General features: G+C 54.7%; 1 protein-coding gene across 5 annotated transcripts in view; it reads right to left on the reverse strand.

Moving 5' to 3' along the window:
• Positions 1-226: 226 nt before the first annotated feature.
• LOC127040445 (zinc finger protein 385C-like) overlaps positions 227-19,079 on the reverse strand; it is a 153,301-nt gene continuing 134,448 nt past the window's right edge. For 4 of the 5 annotated variants that reach the window (XM_050934607.1, XM_050934609.1, XM_050934611.1 and 1 more), the window contains 5 exons: positions 14,986-15,133; positions 11,408-11,746; positions 5,976-6,163; positions 4,932-5,045; positions 227-2,944 (listed from right to left, as the gene is read on the reverse strand). In XM_050934607.1, the coding sequence (XP_050790564.1) occupies positions 2,720-2,944; positions 4,932-5,045; positions 5,976-6,163; positions 11,408-11,746; positions 14,986-15,133 (1,014 nt within the window). In that variant the 3' untranslated portion in view covers positions 227-2,719. The remainder of the gene's footprint in view (positions 2,945-4,931; positions 5,046-5,975; positions 6,164-11,407; positions 11,747-14,985; positions 15,134-19,079) is intronic. The other variant, XM_050934608.1, reaches the window with a different exon arrangement.

Raw genomic sequence — 19,079 nt, forward strand, 5'->3', positions numbered from 1 at the left:
GGGGCCTATCCCCCCCACTTCGTTCCAGGCAGAGGATTCGCCCACCCTGAGGCCGTAAGGGGTGGAGCCGGTCCCCTGCAGCTGCCTGACGCTGGGGTTATTGCAAAGCTCCATAGGACACATTTAAACCCAAATCTTGGGCCAAAAAGAACCCCCAAGGTTTCACCTTCAGGTGCCCGGGAAAACTGGCCTCAAAGTGCTGCCCCTGCCCCAGCCCAGGGGCTGGATTCTTTGGTTTACCCCCAGGCAGGCCAGTCTATCCTGCACCAGCTCCACGCACTCCCACGGGGGGGAGGGCCCCGTGCTGAGAGCCCCCGCAGCTCTCCTGTAACGCGCTGTCCGAGCCTTAGGCCAGCCCACTAGAGGGGGCTGTGCTCTAGGGGATAACAACCCACTACTACTGCCAGCTCAGCGCTGGCCCCAGCTCAGACCCCACTGGCAACCACGCAAAGGGGGAAGGGGCGTGGGACAGCACCATCAGGCCTTGCCCTGGGGCCCTCCAGCACTAACAGCACAATGTTCCAGCTTGAGCTGAGAGCTGTACCCGGCCCGTCGGGGACATGTCACGCACAGACCCCTATTGCCCACAGCACCCAGGGACAGCCCCTGAGCTCTGGGGAAGTGACACTCTCACAGCCCCACGGCGTTCGGAAACCGTGCTCAGCCTCCAGGGGTTGGGGCGGCAGGATCCTCCTGGGTCAAGTTACAACATCTGTCAGGTGGGCTTGTGCGTGGGGATTGCTAGCTGCCCAGATTGGAGGGCAGCCTCCGCCGGGGGCTCAGAGCCTGTGCCATGGGGAGCAGCGGAGAGCTCCAGGGGGCTCTCTGAAGCGTATGCACAATGCACCGAGGTGCGTGGTTCCGTTTCTGCTCGGAACAACATTCCTCGCTGTGCAGACAGAGCAGGCACCACCGCAGGACGCAGCCAGGTTACCACGCCGACGGGGCTACTCCATTCGGATTTGCATAGATCGGGACAGGTTGTCAGTCCAGCACAAGGTCCATGTAGGTCGCAACCTTCCTGCATATTTCTATTTGCAGTGTGCGCGGGGGGGACCCGCAGCGCCTCGGTAACTGTTCAGACCAGGTCATCGCACGGTCTTTTAACACAGTGAAAAACAAAACCCTCGCCCCATAACGCCTAGCGCGGGCCCTGGAGCCCCAGTCTGCAAACTGCACTCAGAGCATGGGACAGACAACGCCACATGCTTGTTAAACGAACCTGCTCTTTTATTCTGGGCTGTCGGGCTGAACTAACAGGGAATCCTCCCAGTTTCCTTGGAAGCGTCAAGTTTCAATGGGTCTGGGTGACTGGATTTTGTCTGCAGGCCTGTTAACAGGAGGAATGCTCTGCAGCTCTCCAAGGAAAGGTGCTACGCAAGGACAAAGTGCTTTGTGAACCTTCACTCAGCCTGCCTGCGAGGTAGGATCAGAGCTATCCCCTGCTTAATGGGGGGAAACTGAGGCACTAAGAGGTGAAGCACCGTGGCGCAAGGGAGTGAATGGCAGAGTTGGGAACAGATGCCAAGGAGAAGGGCTGTTCTCTAATCAGTCAACTCCAGGCCTTAGCTGAACAGGGATGGAACCCAGGGGTCCTGACTTCCTACGTCCTATTCTCCAGCCACAGGCTCACACCCTGTCCCAGGTCTGGGAGGAGAAACCAGGAGTCCTGTTGTCCAACCACCAGACCCCTGGTTTTCAACCAGTGGTCCACAGACCCCTGGGCATCTTCAGACTAGATCCGATTTCCAAAGGGGCCCTCAAATGAAGAAAAGTTGAAAACCACAGCTCTAGACAACACTCCGATCCAATCTGCCTGGTCCTCCACTGCACGATAATGTGCTTTCTGAAGTGAGCAGGAAAGAGGTCTCTGCTGGCAAGGAGCCTCGGGGTTCGTTGTTTGTTCTATGGGAAGACGCTGCCCGTTTGCCGGTGTCTCCTCTGGATTTCCTGCTGCTGACACGGCCCAGGCCAAAGGAGCTGGAGAGTAACACGCTTCCTGCAGCCTCAGACCCAGGATGGGTCAGGCAGTAGGCAGGGCAATCATCCACTACGCTGCTCTCTGCTCATGGGCCTCACGTCCCATGCAGGGCTTAGGCTGCATCCTCCCTGCTACGGGTGGGAAACCGGGGGCTGGATTTTGTGCTGGGGAGGTTTTTCCCACTGGAAACTGGGCTGAGATCCACCACGGACTCCTTCCAGCTGGACCTACGATCTGGGGGTCGTCACGAATCTGGGCTGGCTCTGAACCAGCAAGCCTGAGAAAAAGGCCCTCCCTTTCCAGAGAGTCAGCCAGGCCCCTTCCCTGGTTTGGTTTAAATTAATCACTGGGATGGGGATGAATGAAAAACTCACTAGCCAAAAAGGGGGACTCGCTGGCCACAGGCATCAATGGGCCTGGGGGATCCCAGCACTGTCCCTTTAACTGAATCCAATCAAAGCAGACATGGAGCTGTGTTTTCGGAGAGCTACTGCGTGAGTGAGCGGCAGAGCCGACTTGGGCACTGGGGGTGGGTAACGGGGGGTACAGCCAGGCCGGGCAGAGCAGTCAGCTAGGGAATCTCCAAGCCCAGTGGGAACCGGCTGGGAGGGAAAGAACCTCGGTCAATGGTTACAACATATCGTTTGCCTTCAATGGGAACAGAGCCTTGTCCTTGCCACACAGCTGGCCGGCTCTTCACCGCGTCCGGGAGAGATGGAGCCTTGGAGGGCGCAAGCTCTAGTAGGGGGCGAAGACGATGGGGCCGGGCATGGTGCGGATGTGGCCGGGTGGGGTTCGGAAGAGCGCTGGTCCAAGGAGCGGGGCCTGGAAGAGGGCAGTGGCGGCGGCTGGTCTGAGGGTGAGTGGGCCAGGCAGGGCGCACATGGCTGCCGTGGTCAAGGGGCTCGGGAGGAAGCGGGTAGCCAAGGTTTTGGTGAGGTGCTTCTGCAAAGCCAGCTTGGACTGTAGAGAGGAGAGAGAGAGAGAGAGAGACAAAGCACATGAACCATGAGGCTGCAGGAGGGGAGAGATCCTGGCACTGCCGGCTCTGCGGGGGAGTGGAGCAGCCAGCCCTGGACTCAGGGTTAGTCTGGTAACTGGTGTTTGGGTGCAGACACTGGGATCAATAGAGTCACCCAGTTTCTATTTCATAGGAACTGCCCCAGGGGATCGGACCAAGGAGCCTTCTAGTCCGGAACCTGCAGATTCAGAGGAATCCAATATAGGCTCCTGACCTCAATGAGATCATGTGGACATGAATTCCACAGGCCAGTCATTCATTGTATGTTGGAGGGGGGCATATTACCAGGTCTCAGTTTTGAATCTTCTGGCTTTCAATGGATCCTGACTTGGTCTTTGGGCCAGATGAATGCAGACCACTAACCCCAACCCAGAATCCATCCACAATGGTGACACTGGGGACTCAACCTGAGCCTCCATCCTACGTTTCCTACACAGTTCAGAGAGTCACGCGCTCGCACACGTGCAGGGAGGTTGACAGTTGCTAGCCAGAGGCCTCTCTCACAGATCTACTCTAGCTTCCCTTTGCAGTTCACGGCAAGGATCCTTGGGTGGGGCTCGGCCTGGGCTATACAGGAGGTCAGACTATTACACAAGCCTAACTGTTCCCTCTGGCCTTATAGCCCTATCAGTCTAGGTAGCTATTTCCTTTAACACTGAGCTCGGAATCCATCGGGTCAAGGAGCTGCTAGTATCAGGTTTGTCCTTGGAAGGACTCGACATCTGGCTGCAGGATACCTCCGAAAGCATTTTCATCTTGTCTCCCTGCATAGACAGGATACTGCTGATCCAGGAGACAAAGAAACTACGTAGCACGCTTGGCACCTTAGGAAGATGCTGAGAATTCTTCAAGGACCTCAGTGACACTTGGTGAGCCAGAGTTCAAGTGTCCCAGTCTCTGTTTCCAGCCGGGGGTCGGCACGCACTTGGAATGGCTCCTCTCCTCACTCAGGCCCCATCTGCCCACCAAAGCAACCCTTTGAAAGCCATTTTTCAAGCACTGATCTGGTGGCAGCTCCCAGGGCAGACAGGCCAGGACTGGTCTTAAAGCAGTGAATCAGCTTGGGGGAGGAGGGGAAGGAGAGGGCTCAAGAATGGTTCTGTACAAAAATATTAGTAAGTCTGGGCCGTGTTAGTGGAACCCTTTTCTGTATACAGCATCAGAGCACAGAGCCAATGAGCCCAGAGAGCCTGGGGCTGAACCTACCTGAGAAATGACCATCAAAGCATCCCCACCAGGCTCAGACCCATCCAACCTTTCCACGGAGCAAGCACCAGCACATTCCCAGCCACCAGAAGCCCCACACAGAAATCCCAAGGCAGCCTCTGTTCAAGTCCCACAGCGGGAAATGATCATGGGGAGTCCTGAACTGAAACCCTCCCCTGACGTGCCTCAGGATCAGGTCAGCTCCATTTCCCCTCCTGGGACAGGGAGCAGAAAACGAGGCCCAGCATTGCCAATTGTTACCGCTCTGTTGTTGGGACAGGACTAGCCGCTGCTGCGCTGCAGAGCAGACTCGCGTCTCTACGCATCAACCCTGGAAGTTGGCATGAGCTGAACAAAAACATTGCCAACCCCAAGCTTTAAAAATCATGAGTCAGCCCCCCTAGAACCCATGGGATTCAGGTAAAAATCATCCTCTTTTAAAAATAAAAACCACTGGGTTCTTCTCCTTTCCTTTGCGCTGTCAGAGACTGTAAGGGTCTCCCTTCCAAGCTTCTCTTCACAGTCATGAGGGTTAGAAACTCACTGTTTTGTTCAATGAAAGCTGAGATTCTGACATAATCACAGGACTCCTGGAGCTGGGGCTTTGAAAACAGAAACCACCACATATTGTGGGCCTCACAATAAAATCCCATGAGCTGACAAACAGCGTGAGCAACATTTCAGACAGGCACCGTGGCCGGAGGGCTTCTGGGAGACAGATACCTTTAGAATACTCACTGCGAGGACAGCGTTCTTCTGGAGCTTGTTGTATGGGCTGTATTTTGGCTTGGGTGGCTTCCCAGCAAGCCTGTCTCTGTGTCTCCTGCTGCCCACATGCTGCAGATGGAAAACGCAGAGTCACATGCAGGTATAACACGCTGACAGTAAACAAACCCACTGCATGCGAAGTGACCCTGCAAAGCCATACTCTCTGCCTGGGAATTCAGCTCCCTCTCGGTAATTACGAAATGCAGCCTTTGCTTCAGTCTCTAGGATTTGCATGCATATACAATGATGGTCCTTGTTTGCTCATCAGCAGGAACCGAACTCAAGACCTCTGGAGTGAAGAGCATCAGTCACTACTGGTTGAACTACACAACCAAGTCCCTTAGCTTGCAGCCAGTAGCAAATATACATGCAACTACTGGAAAGCTCTGTGCATGGTCCAGGCACTAGAGGCAAAGAGGCTGTTAGCATGGGGCATTCCTGTTACGCAGAAGAACCCTGCTCTCAGGATGACTTTTCTCAATACCTTGGGCCCTGCTTTACTCACCCTGCAGCTTTTTCCCAAACAAGGTGCTACTGAATAGACATAAACTGACTTATCTGGAGCTGTGCCAGGCATCCATTTCAGTCCATTGTCTGATCCAGGCATCTATCCAGCTGCTAATCCCCAGCCATCCCGCCCCTCCACGCCAGGTCAGCTGGCTCTGCAAACCTCATGAAAACCACAAGTATTGTTCTCTTCCCCTGGAGGGGAGAAGCAATTGGGCCCAGGCAAAGGGATTTTAACCCGCCCCCACTGCACCACAGAGCTGCGCTTTGCAAGGTGCCATCTGCAGCAGGGGTTTTCTGGGGATCTGGGATTGCATAGATCATCCTGCCAAGCAACTCCCTAAGGATGCTTTGGGGGGCTGTGGGGCAGGATCCTCCCCACCCCCTGGCATACATGAAAACCTGACGTGCTTGGATGCTGAGACTGTCCCGTGCCCCTGCCCGCTGAGGAGAAAGGCCCGCCCCGCACAGTGGGAGAGCTGGAGGCATCACCTGTTTGAGCTGGGTCTCTGAGTTGACGTAGATCTCACACACTTGGCAATGGAACGCCTTGTTCTGGATGTTGATGCTGCCCTTGTTGCCAATTCTTTTGGACTTGTGCCCTGCCCTGGGGATGACCTTGCCCCGGCCCCGCCGCATCGGGGTGGTCTGACCCTCCAGCATAGACTTGTGCTTTGCCCCTGGACAGCAGAGGGAAAACGAAAGACCCTCAGCAAAGGGACCACGTGGCCTGCATTCGGGTTAAGACACTCTGAAAAATGCAAGCTCTGGGGTGAGCGTCCGTTGCTCTGAAGGAGGCACAAGACGCATTTGGAAATATTGCCGTTTGTGGTGTTACTCATGTCATGACTCTCCCCACCCTTTACGGACTGAGGAGCACAGACGCACTACCTGAGCTAAAGGACGCGCTCCCCTTGCCGGCAGGAGTGGCAGGCTGTACTCTTCTATGGACCCAATTCTAGAGGGTGACGGCAGACTCTTTGCCAGGGTGTTACAACTACCAGATGTGCCATACTCCACTGTTCTGGCTCCCCCAGAACAGCCTCCCGGAGCATTCCGGTAGGACTCGCGCTCTGGCGTTACATTAGCGCCATCTCCTATGGTTAATTTAACCAATCGCAGGGGGTTTCCACCTGTTTGGAAGCTGTTATTTCTGTTCTGCTCATTGTTCAGATTCAGTTTCCTGTTTCTAGTCACTTTCCGGCAGGCAGCTGGCAGTGTCTGTCAATACGACTTGCATTCTAGCAGCAGGTACCGGCCCTGGACACCACTGGGGCCACAATACACTTAATGAGACACAGCCCTTGGCTTGAAGAGTTTATAGTCTAAATAATCATGACAGGCATGGGCTGGGAGGTGAAACCGAGGCACAGAGCAGGGAAGGGGTGTATGCAAGGTCACACAATGGGTCGGTGTCTGAGCCAGGATAGGAGTTGGGTTTCCTGACTCTGACCCCCGTGTCTCCTGCCACTTAGCTGGCGACCGCCAGGGAAAACACAAACGATCCCTGTTCCCAGAGCTCGGACGTTTTCCCCTTAACGAGAAATCCACCCATTAGACATTGCCCATGAGGAGAGCTTCAGAGCGAACTAGTAAAACAGCAGCCAAAGCCCAGAATCGCACCTAGCTCTGATCCTCCCACATGACATTCCACGGCTAAGCTCGGAGTAAAACCTCGAGGGCCAGTTTATAACCCCGGAGAGCATGAGAGTCTGAACTGGAATTGCTGGAAGATCTGGCGCTAATGATGATCTAGGAGCCAGAGGAAATTGTCTCTTGGGCTCTCCTCCCTGCACAAGGGCATCTCTCTGCCCCCTGGGCCCAGCATGTGGTGTCAGAGTCGCTCTGAGCAGAGGTCACTGTGGGGATCTCTCACTCCCCCAGGCTGTCCGGCGGTCACAGCGCTGGCTAACTCAGCATGGCTGCCTGGGCCCAAGCTCTGAGCTATTAGCCAAAGCCCTCGCATCCTCCTGCAGCTCAGGTTCCGGACAGAAGTGCTGAGCCTGCTTTGATCTTGGGCACGTGCAATACGAGAAAACGGAGCTGGCTTCGAAGGGGATGATTCCGGGCCCCAAAGAGATTGGATCTCTGCTGAGTGTCCTCTGCGTGACATCTGCCAGCCTGCAGTCTGAGCTCTCCTCACACTGCATGTGGGCTGGGAGGAAGTGACTTGCCTTGGAGAAGGGCTGCACTGGCCTTCAGACACTGGACGCTGCAGGTTTTACATAAAACAGCAGGAGATTTGCCAGTTGCTGGCGGAACTATAAAATCAGAGCCCATAGGGGCAGGGAGCCAAGCTCAGCCATGCTTCCAGAGGAATGTAAGATCTACACAGAGTGATTCCCAACTCAGGCTAGCTCCATCAGCTCCGACTGGCTCGGCCCAGCGTGTGCCCGTCACTCCCAGCTGCAGCACGGCTCGCGGCAGGCAACCCCTGTCTCTTCTCAGCTCTGAGAGAAAACGGCCCTTTTGGCTGACCCGGTACAGCTGCCAACTACTGAGCAAGTGGGACCTGGCTTCAAGGAGATGAGGCCTGCGCATGCAGAAAGCACAGTCTGGCCCCAGAACGGGCTGTGCTGTCTGGACATGCCTGGTCTGGAGGCAGTCCATGCTCAGGAGCATCAACACTGACACCGAGCCCTTCCCCCCCCGAAAAGGGCAGTAACATTACCCCATTTTATGGGTGGGTGTCATAACACTTTTTCCCAGATCTGGGCCTTAGCGTCCAAAAAGTGGGTGTTAGCATGAAAACTTCCAAGCTTAGTTACCAGCTTGGACCTGGTAATTGCTGCCACCAGCCAGGAATTATACAGTGCCTGGCTCACTGTGGTCTCCCCCAAAACCTTCCCTGGGGGACCCCAAGACTCAGATTTCTTGATGCTAACACCCACATTTTGGACGCTAAGGTCCAGATCTGGGAAAAAATGTTATGACAGCCTTATCCAAAAAGAATACAATTTAACACATTCCAGCAACTACACACATGTAAATACAAAAAACAATATAAACCTATTGTCTTACTATCCTTGTACTTACAACTTGAAAACAAAAGATTAGAAAGCCTGAAAATAAAAAAATCACTCTCAAAGACGAAAGGGCACAAACCCAAGACAAAGAACAAAAAACTCACACCCAAAACTTCCCTCCACCCAAATTTGAAAAAGTCTTATTTCCTGATTGGTCCTCTGGTCAGGTGTTTGGTTCCCTGTGTTAACCCTTTACAGGTAAAAAAACATTAACCCTTAGCTATCTGTTTATGACAGTGGGGAAACTGAGGCACAGAGCAGGCCTTGTCCAAGGTCAGAGCCGGGAACAATCCTATCCAATACCCTCACCACTGGGCCACCTGCCTTTCTGCAGGCAGTGATTTCTCTTCCAGAATAACTTCTCAGCAGATCCTGCACATTCCACATCTCACCCGGCAGCTTTTTCCCCTTCCCCTATGTTTCTATAGTTCCAGAGAGGCAGCGCAGAAACCCTCAACCGGGTTTTATTTATTGCTAAAGCTGCGAAAACTGACTCGACCGAAGGGCTCGCTGGCTTGCTCTCAAGACCTTCCCTACGTGGTTTCCAAAGTCTCAGAGGCTTTAAACGTTCCGCTCAGTCCAGCGCGTTGCCAGAGAACGTCCCTCCGCAAAGAGCTCTGGCTTGTCAGGCATTTACTGGGCACGTCACTGAGTGTGTCGCATTAACTGTGGTCCAGGCAGGTACACGGACGTGGCTGTCAGTACCTAGCGGATGAGCAATGCCCAAGGTCACAGAGTAGGTCAGTGGCAGAATCGGGGATAGAGCCCAGGAGTCCTGCTTTCTCTAAGCAGTCTGCATATCCTGCACAGAGCTGGGAACCAGCTTCTGGTTTCCCCTTCCCAAACCCCTTCCCAAACCCCTATACAGACCATGTTCAGCCACCTGCAGTGGGGGGAACCTCAGAGAGTGTGAACCCTTTCAGAAAACCATTCTGGTGGGTGTACAACAGACCCCCCCCCCCAAACAACTGAAATGAAATAGACAGCAAAGCAACTCCCCACCCTTTCTTATGGTTAAGCTTTCAACTAGGAACCCGAGACTCCACTGACTCTGTGCCCAGCTTCTGTGCTGCAGCAGTAAAAAAAGGCACTGAACATTTTGTTTCTTTGTTGGTTCTTTTTCCTCCAGTCAGCTCCTACATTTGTATCCCGAGCTGACAAAAGCAAAAGGACATGTCTGCAGCTAAGCGTGAGCCACTGTCCTTAGCTGACCTTCGTGCTCCTGAGCGCTGCAAGGGCACAGTCTGTCTCGGGAACAGCCTAGCCGAGTTTCAGGGGGTTCGCTGGGCTGGGCAATTTAATTTCCAGCTTTCACTGAATTTGGGGGCCCCTCTCTTTTAAACCCGGGTGCAGTTCTTTGTTTTTTCTATTTCCTTTGCAGGGTGGTTGTTTCTAAGCATCACATGAAGAAAAATTTCAGAGGTGCATGGAGCTGCAGAGCTTTCAAAAGCCACCAGGTGTCACCACTGCTGTGGGTGAGTGAGGCTTTGAAGGACCCAAACCAAACCTCACTCGCTACCCAAATAAATCTGATCTTATTCTGCTTTATTTTTCACCCCCAAGTAATTCCAGAGCTTAGACAGGGTCACTGATGGCAGACCCCGAACTAATAGCACAGCTAGCTCTGTTGCCACTCTTCTGCATTCAGAAAGAGGCTAATTTTTCATATGCCAGCTGGAAAGCTGCGTGCGTAATGCTGTGTGAGTCTATCCACAGCTCTCAGCCTCCTGCATGCTAGAGGAGAAAGGAAAATTATAACGGCTTATTTTTCACATCCAAATTGCTTTACAGGCGTTAACTAATTACTGCTCACAGCCCCCGACCTGTGCCTCAGGTGGGTGATAATTGGTCCCTTTTGAAGCACAAGCAGCTTTTGCTAAAGCTGGAGTCATGCCTCGTCCACAGGCAATGTCTGATTACTATTTGTACCACTGCAGCCCCCGGAGCCCAGGCATGGACCAGCACCGCACCGCACTGCACTGCACTGGGGGTGGGACACACACCGAACAAAAGGCTTGTCCCAGCCCCCGAGAATGTACAACCTCCCCAGTAGTCGTTCACTCTGATGTGCATAATTTGCAACAACAAAAATGGGAGCAAATGTCTGGTTTGGGGCGGGGGGAGGAAATCAGGGGGGATTTTCAAAAGCCCTTCCTAGACTTAGGAGCCAAAGGTCTATTTTCGAAAGTGGCTGAGACACTTCGGAGCCCAAGTCACTTTGGAAAATTAGCGTAAAGGAAAACGACTCTGGAGTATCAAGTACCCTCCAATCATTTGATTAAACGTATCTGAAAATGTCTTTAATTAAGTGACATGAACAACAGGAGAGAGTTCGACCTTGCTAAAATCCACCCCTGCAGGCATGAGCTAGATATACCAACATCACTAGCTGAAAAGCACCTTAATTTACCCCTTCTAATTAAAGCAACATTAATTGCCCCTCACAATTCCCCTGCAAGGTTTGCATGGCTCTATTTGTACAGTTTACAGCTGAGTCACAGAGGTAAATGACTTGCTTGAGGTCACACTGCCTGTCGATGGCAGAATCAAGTGCAGAATCTAGGAGTGCTGGTTCTCAGAACCCCCCGGTCCAATCACTAGACCACATTCCCCTCCCAGACAGGCACAGAACCCAGGAGTCCTGGCTCCAGCCCCCCTTGTTCTAATCATTAAACCCAGGAGTTCTGATTCCCAGTCTCCCCTGGTCTAACCACTGGACTGTACTTCCTCATGCAGCTGGGAATAGAACCCAGGAGCCCTGTGCTTAATTCTATCAACCCTGCTGCCCCCCAGCTATGGGAAAGTAAGACCACAGGGCCCTCCCTCTCCAGTGCTGCTCACTCGCACGGGGTACATGGGAGGCCAGGCCAGGGCATGGCCAGCGGCTGAGTCTCTTACCCGTGTTATGAGCCTCCAGCTGGGATGCCGAGTTCACCGTCACTTTGCAGGTGGGGCAGTAGAGGTGCTGCTTGCTCTTCTTCCCTTCCTTGTCTCTGTCAGGGGCGGAACCGATGCTGCTGCCCGATTCAGTGGCTGGCGTCTCAGCTCCCAGTGCTGGCAAAGAGGCCACGCTGGCAACATCCGAAGGGCCCTCTGACAGCTCCGAAACAGGCGGGGAGACCAGAGCTGGGACGCTGCCGGACAGCTCGGCCGAGGACTCCTCCGAGGTGGGCGTCAGCATGAGACTGCTACAGTCAGCGTCCGGCTCCTTCAGCCCCAGGAGGCCGTTGGCTTGAACTAGCACAAGAGGCAGAAGGGAAAGTTCTCCTTTCTAGAACAGCATTCCTGGCTTCCACAGAGCGACGAGGCCGTGAAATGCCCCCGCCCCACCACGACGTCGTAGCCGTGTGCTCCAGTCCTGCCTCACGGATCCTGATTTACCCAGGGGCCTTTCACATTAGCGCTTTGTATCTGCGGCTCATCAGAACCGGCCGCAGCATAAAAGCCGCGATTAGCTCCAATCCCTCCGTGGCTCCAGGGAGAGACACTTGTTCTCTTGGCCCCTTCCCTCCAACTCGGAAGTAAGAGCCCTAGTGGGACAACTTAGCTGTTATCTGGCATGCTGAGTTCAAGTAGCAGCAGCAGCAGCTATCTCTGGTTCAAAAAACCCCCTTGGAATCGGATCAAAGGGGACGAAGGGAGGGAGGGGGCCTTTCCCTTTGCTTTGTGCTGCAACAGAAAGGTACAATGGGGCCTCGCCGGCTTCTTTGCAAATGAGTGAAATCGGTGCCTTGTGGAGATCACAATTAATTTCTCCTGGGTGCAGGTGAAAGCTGCCGTGAAGAAAGGCCGCCTGCCTGCCTGCCAAGTGACTATTAGAGAGACAAGGTGAGGGAGGTGAGAGCTTTTCTTGGACCAACTTCTGTTGATGAGAGAGAAGCTTTTGCGTTTACACAGAGCTCTTCTGCAGCTCCCTATGTCTCTGCCCCCCAACAGAAGTCCTGACCTCCCCCAGCTCGTCTCGCCGCTGTCCTGGGACCGATAAAGTTCCAACACTGCACACAGCAAGCGGCTGCCCTGTCCAGGCTATGCAGGAGCCCTGGGAACGAACATTTGCAAGTCACAAAGTTCAATCATTACTTCGTATCTGCACAGAAGCTCTGCTCATGAAGCAGGACCTCATTGTGCTGGGTGCTGTACAGACACAGGACTAAACGATGGTCCCTTCCCTGAGCTGGTTCAATGGGGACAGGGTTTCTCTCCTGGTGATTAGCTGGGGAACAGCTAATTGCAGAGGCAAACGTGTGCTCCTAGAACCTTCCCTCTTGTCATTTGTTTGCCAGTAGCATGGGGAGGCCCCAGCTGAGACCTGGCCGCACTGTGTTAAGTGCAGTTCAGACCCCCTGCGCGGGGCAGGCCATGCCATGGAGTATACTTGGCCCCAGACTCAGAACAGCGTCGACGCCAACGGGATTTAAGTGCTTCACTGAGTGGGGATTCTTTGTGGAATCGGGGCCTAAACTGACATAGCGACAAAGGCAGCAGCATTTACAGACGGGGCCTCAGCCCAGAGACTCACCCGGCGTCACATAGGAGCCAGGAAGTGAATCCACATCACCAGGGTCCAAGCCAGTGCCTGACGATTAGCTCTCGTTAACCGCTGCCTTGTGTTCCCGTCACCTTCCCCGTTCCCACCTTCCACCCCTCCTGCTGCATCTTCTCCCCGCTCAAACTCTGGGGCACACACTATCTCTTCCTTCACATCCGTACTGCACCCAGCACAACGGGGCATGATCCTGAGCTGGCTGCTACCATGTAGGCACCAGGGAGCCGCAGCACACGAAGCCCAGCAGGGCTGTTTCTACTGCTCCAACTGAAGGACAGGAAAGCGATGGAAAGCGCCTCTTGCTCTGGCCATCCCTGCAGGGGGGGCATTTACGACTTGGAGTTTATTGCATTACTAATCACGACTCTCTTTAGCCTGATTAGCTGCTAACCATCAATGGCTGCCCAGACAGGAGGCCACCAGAAATAACTGGCACTGGTTCAGGGCTTAATCAGGCTGTTTATGATGTCTGAGAAAGGCCAGGTAATTAACAGTAGAGTTGTCAGTTATCATGACAGACCCGTCCTTGTAAAGGCTGATCTGGGCCTTTTCCCCTTTGTCGGCTCATTTGCATCACTTATTCTCAACCTTCTGGCTAAGATCAGATAGAATATCAGGGTTGGAAGGGACCTCAGGAGATGTCTAGTCCAACCCCCTGCTCAAAGCAGGACCAATCCCCAACTAAATCATCCCAGCCAGGGCTTTGTCAAGCCTGACCTTAAAAACCTCTAAGGAAGGAGATTCCACTATCTCCCATTCCAGAGCTTCACCACCCTCCTAGTGAAAAAGTTTTTCCTAATATCCAACCTAAACCTCCCCCACTGCAACTTGAGACCATTACTCCTTGTTCTGTCATCTGCTACCACTGAGAACAGCCGAGCTCCATGCTCTTTGGAATCCGCCTTCAGGTAGTTGAAAGCAGCTATCAAATCCCCCCTCATTCTTCTCTTCTGCAGACTAAACAATCCCAGTTCCCTCAGCCTCTCCTTGTAAGTAATGTGCCCCAGCCCCCTAATCATTTTTGTTGCTCTCCACTAAACTCTTTCCAATTTTTCCACAGGGAAGTGTGGGACATGTCTGCCAGTGGGGGACACTGACTGGAGCTGGCCCCGGCAGTGTGAGGGGTGCAAGGATAAAGTTCCCACCTCTACCTGCTGCAGTAGAGATCGTGGTGTATCTCGCCAGGCCACCAGCCGGTTGATAATTAGCGCTGCGAGTGGGGAGGGGTTGGGCGATTCTACGCAGCAGCTGGAGGTGTCACTACCGGCATGGACTAGATGTACACACGCTAGATCCAGCCAGGGCACTGAAAACAGCAGCGCAGCCGCTGCAGCGTCAGCTGGCTGCCCAAACATGGACCCAGAGCCTTGGACAGGCTGGTACACAGGTGGCTACCCTGGTACATTAGCACACTAGAGTCACGGCTAGTGGACATGGGGCTACCCGGGCTCATAGTCACACCCGCAGTGGCAGCGTAGATGGCCCCACAGACCAGTCCCAAGGGGCATGCTGGGACACAGACACCAGTGGACCAGGGGCTGACTGCCGTCCCGGCTCCCCACACATGGGTCACCAAACAGCTAATGACCCGGGCAAACCAGCACCGAGCAATGAGGAGCCCTGCAGCCTGTTCCCAACCCTGCTGGCTTCCCGCTCGCTCGTGGCGCTGTCAGTTGCCAGGCAGATGTCGTTTCTGACCCATGCCAGCATGATGTTCATCGGTATCTGGAGAGCAGCACAGCTCCTGATCGAGCTACGTGAAGAGTATCATGCCGCCGTTCCTCCCAGGAGATTATTACTGCAGGGGATGGCACGGAGTCTGCCACCTCCTGCTCCCTCAGAGCAACTGTTTGCTACAAGCTGACGGCTGAGAGCCGGGGGTGCAGCCCCGTTCCCCGTTTCCAGGGCCAGGGAGTGGCTACGGCCATACCTGTGCTGTGGGGATCCCCGCTCACGTCCAGGCTGGCCGGGAAATCCCGGCTGGGGGCCGCTGCCGTTTTCTGTTTGTTCTTCACAGCTTCTATGGCTTTGAGTCTCCGGGCATGTTTGTGGCCTTTGTAATGCGCCTCGGCCTGGTTCTAGGGGCATGAAGAGGAAGAGGTCAAGTCAGAGCACACGCAATCCTGCCGCAGCGCTAGAAGGCACAGACAGACTGACACAGCTGGGGAGGAGGACGATGCAGGAAAGCAAAGGCCGTTCTGAGACCAAGGATCCCTTGTTCTTCTGTAGCTCAGGGGCCTAACGTGCTTCGCAAACTCCTAATTAGAGCCCTTTTATCTCTGTGAGGTAGGTGAGCCCCCATCTACAGATCGGGGGTCAGGAGGAGAACCCAGGAGTCCTGCCTCCCAGTCCCCTCCTGCGGTATTAACTTCGATGGAATAAAGGTGCCCCAAGAGTCAAAGGTGTCACATGAACCTGAAACTGTCCAACACGGAACCGTTTTGAACAAGATTCAGAGTTTTGTATTTAGAGCCCACGTACGCTGCGCACCTGGGTGAACCCACCATTCACACCCCTCGCACCCTTGAATTAAAGGTACAGAAAAGAAGAAGAAGAAAGCTGGAGAGCGTCTTTTGGGCGGTACAGATGGCACCAACTGTCCTGTGGGGGGAAGTGAGGAGGTCAGCAGAGCTGGGCTGAGCTCTTTTGGCTGCTGCTGTTGAAGATGGATCCTGTTTCCTTGGTGGCAAAGACGAAACACACAGGAAAGGGGAGAGAAACGAACAGCAATGAGAAAAAATGCAGCTTCTGTCTTTGGTGCAGTCTCACTTCTGAAGAGACCCAGGCCCAGCGCCCAGTCTGATCAGCCACGCCAAGCCCTGGCAAACTCGTACCAGCATCAGGCTGTTTAAGGCCTTGCATTTAGCTGCTTCTCTCTGGTCACAGGTTTGCAGCAGTGTTGTCCGGCTAAGCCAGATGCTCCCGAGTCAGAAGGGAAAGGGAGAGGAAGGAAAGAGTAGAATTGAAGTAGGGAAGGAAAAGGCCACAGTGGGGAGGTGGCTGAGACAAGGTCTCACCACCCAGGTGGTATCGGATTTAACTGGAGCCAGCAGAGGTGGAAGCAGCAAACACATCCGGGTCCCTCCTCTGGCCTGGCCAGGGTCTCTCTCCAGATTTGGAGGAGGGTGGCCTGGAGTCCCAGGAGATGGGGGAGGCAGCCAGGATGGTAATTCTCGCTCCTTCCCGTCTCTCCTTTCAGTCCGTCCCCCATTCCCCGTCTCCTTGTGATGATCCCCCAGAGGGAGCGATGAGTGGAACAGACCCTCCCCTCAGTATTTTGTCCACCAGTCATGCCCAATTTCTGACACACCCATTTTAGTTCACTGATTTCCGGTCCCACACGGTTTTTGTTTCCCAGACATGATCAGAGGAATGAGGGGCAGGAAGGCACCTGGAGAAGGCATCGAGTCCAGCCCCCTGCACTGGAGCAGGACCAACTGAACCTGACAGGGATTGGTCCAGCTTGTTCTGAAACACCTCCTGTGACCGGGTGGGTGCATGGGGATACGCAGCCTTCCTTAGAGGCCTGTTCCAGAGCTTAACCCCCTAAGAGTTACACAGTTTTTCCTAACATCAAACCGAAATCTCCCTTGCTGCTCGTTACGCCCACTGCTTCCAGTCCGACCTCCAGCGGCCCTGGAGAACATTGAGCCCTGTGCTCTTAACCCCAGCCCTTTGCATGTCTGCAGTCTGGGATTAGGTCCCCCTCAGTCTGCTTTGCCCAAGACCAAACATGCCCAGTTTTTAACCTTTCCTCCCAGGTCGGGTTTTCTAAACCTTGGATCATTTTTGTTGCTCCTCTCTGGACTCTCTCCAACTTATCCGCATGTTTCCTAAAGTGCGATGCCCAGATCTGGACCCAGGAAGGTGTTGGGAGGAGTTTACAGAGCCAGACACATCCCACTTCCACAGCCATACCAAGGGCTCCAGCTCCCTCTTTCCCCACCTAGCAGAGGCATCGTGACCCCAAAGGGAATGGGTGGCTGGGCCGAGGATTCCCCACTTGAAGACTCGGCAGCCCCTGGGCACAGGCTGAGGCTCTGAAGGAGTTTGCTATTGGCCCTGGCCTGTCAGATCAGCATCACGTGCAGCCCAGCATCTGGGACGGGTCGGGAGAGAGGGGCAGGTTGTCGGGGGGTGGGAGTGGATATGGGATGGGGGAGGAACATTCCCCCCAGCATTTGGGGTTCAAAGGAATGAATCCAACCAGGCTTCCCGCTGCCACAGCCCGTGGACTGGCACCCGTCGAGCGAGCCATGAGGGCTAGGGCTGACAGCAGAGCTTGCGGGAGAAATCTCCACTGAGCATGCGGTGAGGCCGGTGGGGTAGGCTGGGAGCAGCCTGGTTCCCAGTTTGCAGGTCTGTGCACCGGGGTCCCACCAAAACGGGTCTGATGCAGGGGGACCAGCTCCTTGACGAGGACACCCGGGATGGAGTGCGGGCTGCCCAGCAGGGCTTATGGGAAGGCACCTGGGCATGTCCATCTGCACTGGACCCTGCTCCCTCTTCAAGAGGCCGGTCACCCTGTGACAAGGTGACCCTCTTCCTTCAGTCCTGTGCTTCATTTGCATAGATACATAGAGCTGAAGGCCAGGCGGGACCACTGCAATCAGCTGCTTTGGCCTGCTGCACATCACAGGCCCTTACATTTCACCCCGTTCCCCCTGCACTGAGCCCAGTAACTTGTGTCTGGCTAAAGCATCGTCCAGAGAGGCGCCAGTCTGGGTCTGCAGACCCCCGGAGATGGGGAACCCACCACTGCCCTGGGGAGCTCGTTCAGTGGTCAGTCACCCGCCCGGTTACAAACCGCTGTCTTATTCCTAACTGGAATGTGTCAGGCTCCAGCTTCCAGCCTGTGTCCTGTCTGCCTGTCTCGGCTAGACTCAGGAGCTCTGTAGTAGCTGATGGAAGCTCCTGACACGCTGATCAAGTCACCTCTCACTCTGCATATGCTAAACAGGCTGGGCACCTTGCTTTATCCACTGCGCTGCTCGAGTGGGGGCTCAGGAGAAAAGGACCTGTCTGCTGGGGCAGTGCAGCTTAGACCGAGCCTCTCTCCAAACCTCAGGCTCCGGCCAGTCCCTCGGGATACCTAACCCGCTCCAGATGAGCCCAGCCCAGTCCCCACCCGGCCGGGCTCCCTCTGACCCCTGAGGGTGGGGTCTGTGCTCAGGGAGAGTCCATGAACCCTCAGCTGGATCCAGTGCTGGCCTTAATGATCACCCGGCCTGGTCCCAGCTTCTGCTCCACTCCTCCCACTCAGGCCAGGTTCCCAGGAGGGGACGGGCTAGCCTGTCTGGGGGCTGGCGGCCTGAGGCTCAGCCCAGAGGCTAGTGGATTTCAAGGGACCCCCATGGAGCTCTGGGCTTCTGGATGAGCCCGTGGCATAAACCTGAAACCCAAAGCAAGTCCCTGGAGGCAGGGGGGTGGGATTTCCTATGGAGCTCTGTGACACAGAGAGGCCGGGACACACACAGTGTGGTCTGGGGCAGGGCACTGGGCTCTATTCACAGCTCTGTCTGTGACTCTTCCCCTCGCTGCGTTGCTGTTTCCCCTCCCAACCACCCTTTCGTCTGGCTGGTCGATTTCGACCCTGAGCTCCTTGGGGCAGTCTTCAGGTGCTACCATGACAGACATCAGTGACTAAGTAACACCAGCAGACTCAGCCCTGCCCAGTCCGACCCAAACGGAGCCAAAGGGCAGAGCCAGCTGCCTGAGATGGACTCAGGGTGACTGACTACACGTGGAGAAGGAGGATCTGTTACATCTTCAGGTGCCAACCAGCGTCTGCTGCCAGAAGAACACGGGGCCCTGAAATCATCTGGCCTCCCCAGGGCCAGAGACCTCCAGCAAGGTGAGATTTTGCGGGGAGCATGTTGCGAAGCTCTGGTTTCAGCCTTTAATTGAACTGCTTTGCATACAAATCGATCCAAGCTGAGGTATCATTTTGCTTCAACATCGCCGCATTGCAAGGCTGAGATAAGGACCCTTTGCTGATTAAATGCGCCAAGTCACTTTCAAAAG

The sequence above is a fragment of the Gopherus flavomarginatus genome, chromosome 25 (assembly GCF_025201925.1).
Source record: "Gopherus flavomarginatus isolate rGopFla2 chromosome 25, rGopFla2.mat.asm, whole genome shotgun sequence".
Taxonomy (NCBI): Eukaryota; Metazoa; Chordata; order Testudines; family Testudinidae; genus Gopherus; species Gopherus flavomarginatus.